Source organism: Recurvomyces mirabilis, assembly GCF_035927965.1.
Source record: "Recurvomyces mirabilis strain CCFEE 5264 chromosome Unknown scaffold_4, whole genome shotgun sequence".
Taxonomy (NCBI): domain Eukaryota; kingdom Fungi; phylum Ascomycota; class Dothideomycetes; order Mycosphaerellales; family Teratosphaeriaceae; genus Recurvomyces; species Recurvomyces mirabilis.
The window spans coordinates 721,617-734,088 of record NW_027041938.1 but is presented as its reverse complement, the minus strand read 5'-3'; the positions used below and the strand labels follow the sequence as shown (position 1 = coordinate 734,088).

The window sequence follows — 12,472 nt, the reverse complement described above, 5'->3', positions numbered from 1 at the left end:
ACGCAACTTGAGCTTGGACATGGACGTGGGATGACGCCGATCTCAAGCAAGTGAATCTCCAAAGCAAAAGCAGCTCAAGTACAAGCTTCCATTACATCTCACAGGACCTCTTGTACAGCCATATACCACCTCCATACCACCCACGCTCACACCTCCCGCAATGCCACCACAGACCTTCTTCCTGGTCTCACTGCCAACCTCAATATCACAATCAGGCAACACAGACGAAGCTCTCACAGCTCTCCGATCCGCAGTCCAGACAGATAACGGCACAACATTCCCCTTTGCGATACCCAACTTCAAGGTCGGCACACTGGATGCTTTAGTACAGCAGGCAGATGATTTGACGAAGCTTGAAGGAGGATGCAAAGGTGTTGTAGACAAGGTTCAGGATTCGTTGCGAGGACTATTAGAAGGAGATGAGCAAAAGCTGCAGGAGCAGAAGGTCGTGAACGATAGTATGATGCACTCTATAGGAGCGGTGTAGATATATATCATGGCTAACGATCATATGCAGGACCCGTGGAAAACTACCTTCAATCCTTCTCATGGAACAAAGTCAAGTACCGTGCCGACAAGCCCATAGCTGAACTGGTAGACATGCTGCAGAAAGAAGCCTCAGCAGTCGACAACGATGTCCGAGCAAAGTTCAACCAATACAATCAAGTGAAGACCTCGCTAGCCCAACTTCAACGAAGCACGACCGGAAACCTGTCACAGAAGTCGCTCACCGCCATCGTCAACCCCGATAACATACTCAAACCTGAGGACTCCGAGTACCTACAACAACACCTCGTAGCTGTGCCCAACACAATCGTCAAGGACTTCTTGAAAAGCTACGAGTCAATATCACCAATGGTCGTACCACGATCTGCTCAACTACTGGCCAAGGATGACGAGTTCCAGCTTTGGGCTGTGACGGTGTTCAAGAAGCATAGTGGAGAGTTTGTGCACAAGTGCAGAGAACATCGGTGGACACCTCGCGATCTGAAGTTCAATGAGGGTGGTAGAGAAGGTGAGGAGGCAGAGCTGAGGCGGCTTGAGAAGCAGGAGAGGAAGGTGTGGGGTGAGGCTCTGCGATTGGGGAGGACGGGCTATAGCGATGCTGTGATGGCCTGGATACATGTCCTGACTTTGCGAGTGTTTGTGGAGACGGTGCTGAGATATGGTTTGCCGCTGGATTATGTCTCTGGTCTGATCAAGGTAGGCTCCGTCCATGCGATGGTGACGAGGAGCAAACCTATCAAGACGGTGCTAATATTATCTGCAGACCGATCCCAAACGAAGCAAAAAGGCCAAGGCGGGATTAGACGCCCGCTTCTCAGAACTCGGCGGCAATGCCATGAGTCGAGACAAGAAGGGGAGAGCGAAACAGGACGACTCGTCAATGCAGCAGGAGATGGCCGGGTTTGGCGGCGGGGAGGGATACGAGGCGTATGTGTTCTATCAGTTTGAGATCATATAATCAAGTGGCATCTGTGGCATGGCGTCCAGTTGGTTTTTGTAGAGCGCCTTGTGAATACCCACGACCAAAAGATTTTGCGTCACTCTAAGAACCAGCGAGACATCTGTATCAGCTAGCGCTTGAATGCAGAATATATGCCGGTGCTGTAGGCGGGACGCTTTAGGAAGTTCGAAGCTTGAGCTGCGGCTGAGCGTGGTGTGGAAGGTATCATGATCTGTGCCGGTCGGCCTCGTATCACCGCGATCTGCTCTTGTTGTAGGCCAAATGCCTGGCAGTACTCGCAAGTCGAATCAAGGTTGTCAATATGTAGCAGTGCAGTGATCACTGACTTATTCGCCTGGTGTTATGCGCAGGCGGTCGGAACTGCCGTACCACTACTCTGGGCAAGCCGACAAGGTTTCGGAGCCATGCGCTTCTCTCCAGGCGCTCGGATTGCTCTCGCGCCCAAAAACACACTCGGCCAAGCTTTGTCCCACCTGCATGTACCCGCTCGACAAGGCGACAAGATGTCAGGCCGTCCTTTCATCATTAAAACAACGTACATGCGGCGCTGCTTGTACCAGGGACAAGACATACTTCTGCAAGACCAGCAGCAAGCCCCTACAATGTTGCCTGGGCCGATGCGCGTGGTGCAAGTCATGCAGGTAGGTTGAAGGATTTAAGATGTCAGGCCACCCATCCTCAAAGCATCTGGCCCCGAAGCTAATCGACTACCTCAATCTCCCCACTACACTGCAGCTGAAAGAGTGTGCGCTTGAAAGAGTCACGATACCGGAGCTGGACAGGCCTTCTGCTCATTACTTTCCCAATTGAATCATCTCCTTCCTTTACCTCTTCCCATTCTTCTTGAGCCCAAATCTGGATCTTACCGGCCCTCCACTACGCTGACGTGTCACTGGAATTGTGCGACCTCGATCTGGTAACTGCTCAATAAATCCGGTCTGAGTTGATCGAAATTCTCTGCTTGCTTGTGGCAAACAGTCGCAGCTATGGCGTTCGTCGGCGACGACGGGTACGATTACGATCGTGAGCGATATGGTCGCGGCCGCTCGCCAAGAGGCTACTACGGTGAGTACCAGCGTACACAGCATCTGGACCCAAGACCTGGCTCAGGATTACAGCGAACACGATCCCATGGCCACCAACCGGCGCCGAACATTTATATCTACAACGATCAAATTCAAGATGCTCAGCAACGGACGAGCTCACCGTACCCACAAGCACCTCCACCACCTCCGCCAGCGCCACAAGCTATGCCTGGTGGGTACCCGGCTCCACCTCAAGTCGTATCTATGCAATACGCGGCAGCACCTCCTCCACCGCCTCAGGTGATTCAGGTACCATACCCGGCATCTCCAGACTACCGAGGTCGCAGCAGGCTTGGAGACGAGCTGGTAGAGGACTTTGCTGAGATCGCGATACACGATAGAATGCGGTCGCGATCGCGTGGGAGATCCGATGTCGGCCGTGATCGTGGAGACTACTACCAGTGGGAATTAGAGCGGAGGGAGCGAGAGCTAGAGGAGGAGAAGCGGAAGGTGTATGCAGAGAAGGAGTGGGAGCTACGGAAGATGCGTGAGGAGCAAAAGCGTCGCAGGAAGGACGACGATGAGGAGGCTGAGGAGAAGCGCATAGTCGCCGAGTACGAAGCCAAGCAGCGCAAGAAGGCTGCTGATGCGAAAGAAGCCGAGATCAGGCTAAGAGAGAGGCTTGATCGCGAGAAGAAGGAGAAGAAAGAAGACGAAGATCGCATGAAGGCGAAATTCAAGCAAGACGAAGATGACGCCAAGAAGAGGGAGAAGGAGGCATGGGAGGAATTTGAGCGCAAGCGCAAGGCGAAAGAAGACAAGGAGAAGGCGGAGAAGAAAGCCGAAAAGGACAGGTTCGAGCACGAGATGCGGAAGCGTCTCGAATCTTTCGGCGTCTACAGCCAAGCGCAGATCGATTACATGGTCGATGAAGAGAAGCAGAAACAAGTCGACAAGGATCGCAATCGGTCGAGATCGCGAGTGCGAGTCACGACGACGACCGATGAGCTGGAGATCTGGAAACCGTCACGACCTGTCTACCCGAAGATCCATCGGGATTATATTGAGATCGAGACGTTGATCTACTATGGTGTGCCGTACGAGTTCGATCGTGTAAGTTATCATGTGTCGTTGGGTGGCAATGACAGTCATACTTATGTCAGGCAGGACACGAACTACATCATTCTCAAGCGCGAGATGAGTAAGTACGAGACTGATGTGCTGTTTGAGCATACTCGCCGCATCCGTTCTGGTGATCGTACGCTTCTGATCGAGGAGCCGAAGAAGGATAAGAATTATGCTTGGTATAGGAAGCGTGATCGCAGTTCGAGTCGGGTTAGGAAGGTAGGTATCTTGGAGGTCAGGAAGGTGGTCTGAGGTTGTGGGCGGTGACGAAAGAATGCAGTCTGCATAGCATGTGCTGTCTTGCCTTGCACATCGTGGAGATGGTTCCGTTTGGTAGTCAGGCAACATAGGAGGTTCTGCTGATGTTGTTCACGCATACGATACCACTGATGGCTTTTCACGGCTGTTGGTTGAGCTTTGGAATACACATGCTTTTCTAGACTCTCAACTGCTCAGCTCTTGCAATAGCGATGTTTCCTACGTTTCAGCATATCTAGCGTTGCGAATGGACATTTCTTGTTGCCTCTCACGTTCGGTCGTTCCAGCTTTGGACGGTTGCCTTTCGATTATCGATGTGAGCCTCTCTGTCTTTTTAGGAACTCCTTCCATCTTGACCAGTAGGTCAATACTATCGATAATCACCACGTCTGTCGTGTCATCTTAACGCTCGCGTATGATGCACGTAAATGGACTGTCAACCCGACTCGAAGGAAATGCAGTCCCTCCGCAATAGCCGATAGCGTTGCGGCGAAGAAGCGATGAGCAATGATGGATGACATAGATAAGAGAGCCTCAACCTATTCCATTTCAGTCAAGTAGCAGCCTACCGAATTCCATTGTCGACTTCACATTCTCTGCGGCCTGGACATAGGCACTTCCACATCAAAATGGGCTCAACAACACAACGGCCAAAGATTCTCCTCCTGGGAAGCATCGACTTCGCCAAATCGACATGGAATGACCTATCTGACATCGCCGATCTGATCGAACCAAAGAGCACAAACCGATCAGACTTTATCAAAGAATGCCGGACCGACCACCTCACCGGCGTCGTAGCAGCCTACAGAACCTTCGCCTCCGGCTCCATAACCGGGAAATGGGACGAAGAACTTATCGATGCGCTTCCCAAAAGCCTACAGTTCTGCATCAACAACGGAGCGGGCTACGACGCCATTGATGTCCATGCCTGCGCTGATCGCCAACCACCGATCAAGGTCGCCAATGTGCCGACGATAGTCGACGATGCTACGGCCGATACCGCCGTTTTCCTGATCCTCGGAGCGCTGCGAGGGTTCAATACTTCCATGCTCTCCCTGAGGAACGGAGAGTGGAGAGGCAAGCAACCGCCGCCACTGGGGCATGATCCGGAAGGCAAGGTGTTGGGGATCTTGGGTATGGGAGGTATTGGCCGGAACATGATGAAGAAGTGTGCCGGATTCGGCATGAAGACGATCTACCATAATCGTAAGAAGTTGAGTGAGGAGATGGCGGGTGGAGCCAAGTATGTTGAGTTCGAGGAGCTGCTTGCACAATCGGATGTCCTGAGCTTGAACTTGCCACTCAATGTGAGTATTCCCTCCTTCAAGACAATGTATCTTGGATACACTACTGATACCTTTACAGCCCAAGACTCGCCACATCATCTCAACGGAACAGTTCAAGAAGATGAAGAAAGGCATTATCATAGTCAACACAGCTCGCGGCGCAGTGATGGACGAAGCAGCTCTGGTAGAGGCTCTTGAGAGCGGTCAAGTAGCGTCCGTAGGCTTAGATGTCTATGAGGAGGAGCCGAAGATCCATCCAGGCCTGGTGGATAACCCTCACGTCATGCTGCTACCACATATGGGGACCTGGACGCTGGAAACGATGACGGCGATGGAGGAGTTCAGCATCGGTAATGTGAGGTCTGCAGTCGAGACAGGCAAGCTGAAGAGTCCAGTGCCTGAGCATGCAGATTTGTGAACAATGTCGACATCGGCACGACATACACATAGAGATGGAAGTTGGATCTTGAGCTCACATGATGTGTAGATCATGAAATAAATGCTATTAGACGCACATGAAGCAAGATCCGCAGGGATGGCGCATGGCCGTGGTATCATCGCAAAAAGAAAACAACCATTGCGGATGCTGAAGATCCTCCTCCTTCTTAAATTAAGGTACGATATCATTGCTTCTGCAAAGCCCACGCACGCAATGCCATCGAGCACACCCGCTGAATGACCTGGGTCGTGCCCTTCTGATCCTCGATCTCCACGAACTGATGAGCAACCTTGAGCTTATTGATCTCGTCATCAGCATCATTCGAAGTGGCGACGATGTGTTGCTGAGGATGAAAGTCTGGGGAGCGGCCGCCGATATGGCGGGCGATGGCGATGGAGTAGAGCACATCACGATTCTCCGTCATCCCAAGGATGGCACGCATGGCACCGAGGGAGTCGCTGATCTGCCTGTGTGTGTTGCTGTCTGGTCGGTCATCGCGAACGGCCACGAAGCGTGCTAGATTGCGCCAGAAGGCTTTCTCTTTGAACACGTCTTCGGGGAGGGCAGAGGTGGGCGGCTGGGGTATTCTGCTTGGGTCAAGGAAGTGGCCCGTCAAGAGATTCTCCAGCGTGTCCACGCGCTGTGCCAGCTCTGGTGACGACCCGCTGGTACGAGCCATAGTCACAAGATGCCAGACCAGTCTTGCTTCGAGTGAGCGAATCTGGTTGGGCATCGCTGGGTGATCAGCCGAGGGTTTGAACTGCTCTGCACATTGGTAGACGAAGTCATGTAGCTCAGGGTTTGACTGCAGATGCGCTAGTCCTTCGGACGTGTAGAACGTGGTCTCGAGAAGTCGGTCGAGACCAGGTGCGTAGTGATACATATAAAAGTCTGCCAGTTCCTGTTGCTGAGGCGGTGAGAGTGGTGGTGGTGCTTCCCGCCTCTGGTATTGTGGTGGCGTGTCGTTCAGAGAAAAGAGGTCGTCGATGGCAATGTATCTGACTATCTCATATTAGCAGCCATTCATGGAAGGTAACCAAGACATGCAAACCTTTTCGTTCGGCCTGTAGGCTACTATGATAGCTGCTTCGAGCCATTGTGAAGGAGTGCTCGTGACCTAAGGACGGATCAAGGGAAGTGTAGCTTGGTGGTCCTTGGTAGTCACTTGCGCCGTCGAGTGTGTTGACAGTGTCTGAATATATTGGGGCACGAAATGATGGTGCCGTCGAGGTGGTGGCGGGTTTGGTCTCTGGCGGCGAGTCGGCGTTCGTGGGGGCAGGCTGTATATTGGCTGGACCGGACTGTTGCTTGAAGATAGGATCGTAGCCCAAGCATTCTCTTTTGCTTTTGGCACAGTTGCGGCAGCTTGGTTGGGTTTCGTCACACTATGTACGAGGCTCCATCAGTTATGCTTTCTCGCTCGCTACTACCCGCCGCAAGACCCATACGCGGCGCGTTCGCGACTTTGTGTTTGTTTGCACCTCTATATTGAATGCGACGTGCGAAAATCACGTGCACTCACCTTTATGCGTCTCTTACGGCATGTGAGACAACCAGTCTTCGTCCTGCGCTTTATATCCTTCTTGCCTCGGGCGCCCGTCATCTGGCGTGAATCCATCGAAATTTGGGGCGGAATTGGGTAGCGCATCATGGCTTGCCCATTCGAAGGCATCGGAGGCGGCTGCACTGCGCCATTCTGGTGGTAGAGGGCGTACTGGTGGACGGCGGGGTTGTATGGAGGCTGTTGCAGTTGCGCGCCATTCATGGTTGTCGCGAGGTAGTGCTGCATGGCCGTTGGACCTTCGGCGGAGCTGCTGTGGAGTGAAGGTAGGGGAGCTGCCTCTGCACTGCCGCGATAGACTTCCGCCTGCTGTGACCGCTGCGATGCGCCGCTGTGCGAGTAAAGATACTGCTGCTGCTGCTGTTGCTGCATGCTTTCAGAGCTGGATGAGGCCTGTCGCTCGTCCTGCGGGCGCTCGACAACAGCGGCATCGCGCTCCATGGCCATTTCAACAATCAGCAGCTCGTCACCTTGCGCTAGCGAAACAACCCCAGCAGCTCGCGTAGACGTTAGGCCGATTAGGCGAGGTCTTTGCAAGGCTTATGCGCTTGCCATTGGTGTATCAGATTAATCAGGATCACTGTTGCGGGAGGCGTAGTCCGCATTGGTCGAGCATGCACGGCATAGATTTCTCCGCTCGCATTCATATCACGCTGCTTGTGAGGGTGACATAGTGGTAGATACCACTTTCAGCGTTAGTAGCGCACCCTAGTCATTTTCACACTCCCCGGACTCGGCTACAAAAGACACAAAATCAAAGACATATCTGATACATTACAGCTAAGGCGAATGCGCACGCGTTCTACACGTGTGGCGCAACTCAACGGCTGCAGGGCTTATATCTCAAGCTTTGACCAAAAAGTGTTTTTGTGGAGAGCTCTAGGCCGCATGTGCAGTAGCAGGCAATATCGATATTGATTGACCGCGGTCCTGTATACGAGCGAAGCAGGATCCAACCTCTACTTATGGTGCAAAGTCAGTCGGCGAGAGCGAAATAAAACCATAAATTTAATATCGATGGCAGCGACTATACCCATAAGGAAGCAGTAGCGTTGGTGCAGACCTCGCTGGTGGACTTGTTCGCTAACGATCAGGGGCTCAGTATGGTGATGGCGTCGGAACTGTGATATGATCGATTCTGGCTATAGCATTGGCCTCGCGAGGAGCGGCACATAGATGCTTAACATGCCTGCTCTGGCAATCTAGTGGCCAGTAGCACAAATGATATGCCAAACGCCTACCTACTGCCCTAAAGACGTCCACATATAAGCCGACCCTGGTATCGTGCCCTGCTAACAACGCCGCGTAAGGATGAGATGGGAGAACATTCAGCAGCAAAAGAGCAGCGTGCATCACCGCTTTTGCGATGGTACCTCATGCATAGCAGCATCATGGGGCATTCCAGCCGACCACGCCGTATTCGAGAAATCGTCCAGCATCTGCGTCCAGTCCGCATCCGTCATCATATCGTTGAAAGCACCAGGTGTCATGCCCGTCGGGGCGGGTGTGAGACCCGTTGAGGGCCCTGGTGTAAAGCCAGTAGATCCATTAGCCCAATTTTCGGGCAGTGCGAAGTCGAAATTGTTCTGTAGCGGCGCTGTTGAGGTGTTTGTGGCTGTCGGTACGTCTGCCATGTCGAAGCTGAAGACAGAGGAGAATGCAGCCTGCGTGTTGTCGACCTGGTAGCTTGTCGATGATGAAGGCATTGGCTGGCTTTGTTGCTGCCGCTGTTGTTGTAGATCTTGTGGCGAGTAGCCTGTATGAGACGTACGGGACGAGGAGTTGTGATTAGACGACGACAGAGGCGTAGCTTGCTCATTGCTGCCATCCGGACTCGTGTCCATTTCTGCATTGGCACCAGAAGCTGGACTGCGATATGTCGAAGAGCCAGGCGTCCGTTGCCGATTTGGAAGCTCAAAGGCACCCCCTGAAGCATAATCCGACATGTCCGCTGTATTGTAGTCGAAGGAGTTGACCTCGGTAATGGGCTGCACGATCTCGCCTCCAGCATTCGGATCATTGTAGATAGAAAGACCTTGGTCTCCGTAGGTCGGATGACATGTTCCATTGGTCATATCCTGCATTCCCATGGTGAAGGGACACCCGGTCTGTACATTCGGCTCATCTGCACCTGGCATCTTAGCCATGTCAAAGCGCTTGAGGCGAGCGTCTTCAAGACCAGCACTTTCTAGATCCACATCCAGTTGCACCAAGAAAGACTCTGTAAGCGGGTTCTTGCGCTTGATCGCATGCATTGCCGAGAGCAGAAATTGCAGCGACGCGCGGATCTGAGTATCTTTTGGTCGTGATTTGAGATATTGCACGAAGACACGAGCTGCCACGTAAAGACAAAACGATATGAAAGGATTCATCTAGGCAGATATCAGCACAATTCTTGTACAAAACAAAACATAACACTCACGGCTGACAGATCTAGATGGCTGATTTGCCGCATAATGCTCGCAATCTCAGCAGCTGCAGTGATACACCGCACCTTACTCTCCGCAGATATGCGGGCAGGCATGCTATTCTTGTCAGCTTTGAAGATCGCCGCTTGATGTAAGCATATCGTGGACGTGTGGATGTTCATATTCATGAACACGATATTCGAGTCGTTCAATCCCGATGGAAGGCGAAGATGGTCGGGTAGCGCAAGGGCAATATTCAGCAGTAAATTGTCCATATTGCTGTGGCGTTTCCAGAACACACCGTTTATATCGTCATCGTGATCATCTACTGTAGGACGGTGCAGATGGAGTAACTTCCGACCGAACAGACACGACATGAGAACAACACCTGCAAAGCTGGACATATTCGGCACGCCACCAGGGTGAAGGGCCTCGAAGACCGTCCCAGTCTTCTCCGGTTTGCTCATATCGTAGGCCTGTTCTGTGCATGGCAAGTTCGTGCAGATGTCACCTTCTTCGATGGACATGGGCCAACCAGTACCGATACTCGAGTAGCGATCGACTGCGAATGCCATCCAGAACGTACGTCTCCTTTCCTCACGCTCTGTCCAGTCCTTCGGTGGTGGTAGACACTGCTTCACATCCAGACCAGCTCCGTCCATCCGATGCAAACCCATCATCTGCGCCATCCTCGAGCCTCTACCAGAAGACATCCAGGCGCGAGGAAAGTACATAGCTTTAAATTCGTAGGTCGCGACCAACAGCCAAGTCTGACAATGCGCAATCGTGATCATGTTCTCACCATGGCCTTTCATCTCGTCCTGCTGCAAATACTTACGAGCACGCTGGTAGAAGTGTTCCTGGAGGGCCTCGTACTTGTCTGTCACTGCTGCCGCATTCGCCCACATGATGTACCTTAGACACACCGGTGGCCGCATATGTGGTGCTAAGTTCATGGCTGCATAGTATCGTGGTCTGTGGATCATAGGCACTGAAGGGTGGATCTTCTCGAAGTAGATCTGATTTAGCTCATTGACGACTTCTTGTGAAGGCAGCGGCTCGTCCAGACCAAGACCTATCATCTCCCACGGGAAGGGTTCCTCGGGCGGAGCATTGCTGCCAAGATTACTGGCTCCCGGCAGCGATGGGTGCGGAAATAGATTCTGAGTACTGCCGTCACCTCCGGTCACTGTGCGCTCTGCTTGTGCCAATGAATTTGAATTGTATTGTGTGGTCGAAAAGAGATTCACATCTGGCAGGATATTGTGTTTTTGTGGCCGTGACTGGGATGCTCCTGCAGTGCCGCTACTGCCCTTCCTGGTCGCGGGTGGATCGTCTTGTGTCTTCAACAACACCTCTACTTGCGCCAATCGTGCCTCCAACGCTTTCACATAACCTCTTTTAGGGCCACTCTTCCTCCGCACCTCATCGTAGGAACAATCATGCTGTAGTCTGTTGCAGGTGCCACAAGCCGGTTTCTTGCCGTCGCATTTCAATTTCCTCTTCCGACATAACACGCAAGCTATTCTCTTTGGCTTGGGAATCTCGTCGTTATCGTCCGGTAGGGACCCACGTCTACCGTCTGCATCTCCCGATTGCTGTTGTGTGAGGTCGTTGAAGTAATCCTCATTGGGTGAATCGTCCTGGGTGGCTGCCATGCTGGCAGACGGTGACTTGGAATTCTACTGCTCGACGACTCACTGACCAGATGTCTCGTCGAGGGTGGAATGATGCTTGGCCCCGCCGCTAGATCACATTTGGGAGGATGTCAAGGTCACGGTATGGATGCGAATGATTGTGAAATGGACATGCGACACCAACGATACTGTACACTGACTGTCCAGGCTGCAGATCTACACGCATCATCGTTGCCAGGCTGCTCATTCGACCACTCACCGCGCACTATGAAACCACCACCATTCGTGCTCAGCCGCAGCCATGAAACTGTCGGGACGGCATGGAAACCATGCCGCGCCACCGTTGACAATTAATCAGCATTGCAGGGGTGTCTTACACGACAGTCCGCGAGTGTTCACCCGGCAGCCGATCGAATCAGCGGCGTTGGTCTGAAGCGAACCTAAACAATGTGGTGGTGAAGGAGTGTCACAAACTCGTCTCCTGGCATACATATCTTGAAATCGTGTCAAGGCTACACACCATTGGAACCATGTGACTTCCATGCCGAGCACTGTTTTCGTAGCCGAGAGAACTGGCCCAGTCCTGCTGTCAAGGTAAGGTCGAAACATGATAATTGTCATAACTATAGCCGATACTCGAAGGACAAATGTGCTGGACCAGATTGAGTCGAGCCACGCAGACATGATCGTCACTTGAAGCAAGAGAACAATTTACCTTTCGGAGGCTCGCCTTGCCTCTAAATCGGTGGTGGTCTATCAGGTCTCGATAACGTTCTGAGCTTGCGCATTCACCCTCTTCGATAGCAGTGACATTGCTAACAACCAGTTTATGCTTGCAAAACGCACTGCAAACCTTGGTCGCTACAGCTGTCTTGTAATGTTATTGCACGTTGTACACCATCTACTTCAGTAGTGTACCCAAAAAAGACATTCCAATTGCCCAAGACGCCATCGCAAAGCTATGAGAAGCTTCGACCCACCACCCTCCGCAGACCATATTGCGGTCTTGCCACTGACGCCGTTGAATTTCAAACCCATGCTTGTACTCTGCCATACCAGGAGAGGCAGCTTCCATCTTGGCAGCAAAACGCATGTCGTATCACAAGACACCTCGTTCGGCAACTACCATTTCGCTTCAGAGTTGAGATGGAACGATCAGATGCATCGTCCGCCCGCTTCCCAGCACGATCATCAAAGCTCCATCAACATCTCCGCGCCCGAGCTTCACTTCCCACCACGACCACGCGAGGAAGCCGACGAGGTAC

The 12,472-nt window shown here is 52.4% G+C and overlaps 5 protein-coding genes across 5 annotated transcripts; 3 read left to right on the top strand and 2 right to left on the bottom strand.

The window, feature by feature from the left end:
• Positions 1 to 160: 160 nt before the first annotated feature.
• VMA5 (Vacuolar ATP synthase subunit C) lies at positions 161 to 1,465 on the top strand (the record flags this gene model as incomplete). The annotated part of the gene is made up of 3 exons (XM_064834845.1): positions 161 to 458; positions 518 to 1,203; positions 1,271 to 1,465. 3 exons carry the CDS (start codon positions 161 to 163, stop codon positions 1,463 to 1,465), a joined length of 1,179 nt encoding a protein of 392 aa, XP_064697716.1.
• Positions 1,466 to 2,454: 989 nt separating this feature from the next.
• On the top strand, positions 2,455 to 3,870 carry LTS14_002137 (uncharacterized protein; the record flags this gene model as incomplete). Its single annotated transcript, XM_064834844.1, has 2 exons — positions 2,455 to 3,606; positions 3,661 to 3,870. The coding sequence occupies 2 exons, from the start codon at positions 2,455 to 2,457 to the stop codon at positions 3,868 to 3,870; spliced, it is 1,362 nt and encodes a 453-aa protein (XP_064697715.1).
• A 635-nt stretch (positions 3,871 to 4,505) lies between these two features.
• Positions 4,506 to 5,580, top strand: GOR1 (glyoxylate reductase; the record flags this gene model as incomplete). Its single annotated transcript, XM_064834843.1, has 2 exons — positions 4,506 to 5,183; positions 5,242 to 5,580. The coding sequence occupies 2 exons, from the start codon at positions 4,506 to 4,508 to the stop codon at positions 5,578 to 5,580; spliced, it is 1,017 nt and encodes a 338-aa protein (XP_064697714.1).
• A 205-nt stretch (positions 5,581 to 5,785) lies between these two features.
• On the bottom strand, positions 5,786 to 7,609 carry LTS14_002135 (uncharacterized protein; the record flags this gene model as incomplete). The annotated part of the gene is made up of 3 exons (XM_064834842.1): positions 5,786 to 6,603; positions 6,653 to 6,986; positions 7,124 to 7,609. 3 exons carry the CDS (start codon positions 7,607 to 7,609, stop codon positions 5,786 to 5,788), a joined length of 1,638 nt encoding a protein of 545 aa, XP_064697713.1.
• Positions 7,610 to 8,514: 905 nt separating this feature from the next.
• On the bottom strand, positions 8,515 to 11,228 carry LTS14_002134 (uncharacterized protein; the record flags this gene model as incomplete). Its single annotated transcript, XM_064834841.1, has 2 exons — positions 8,515 to 9,534; positions 9,585 to 11,228. 2 exons carry the CDS (start codon positions 11,226 to 11,228, stop codon positions 8,515 to 8,517), a joined length of 2,664 nt encoding a protein of 887 aa, XP_064697712.1.
• Between the last annotated feature and the right edge of the window lie 1,244 nt (positions 11,229 to 12,472).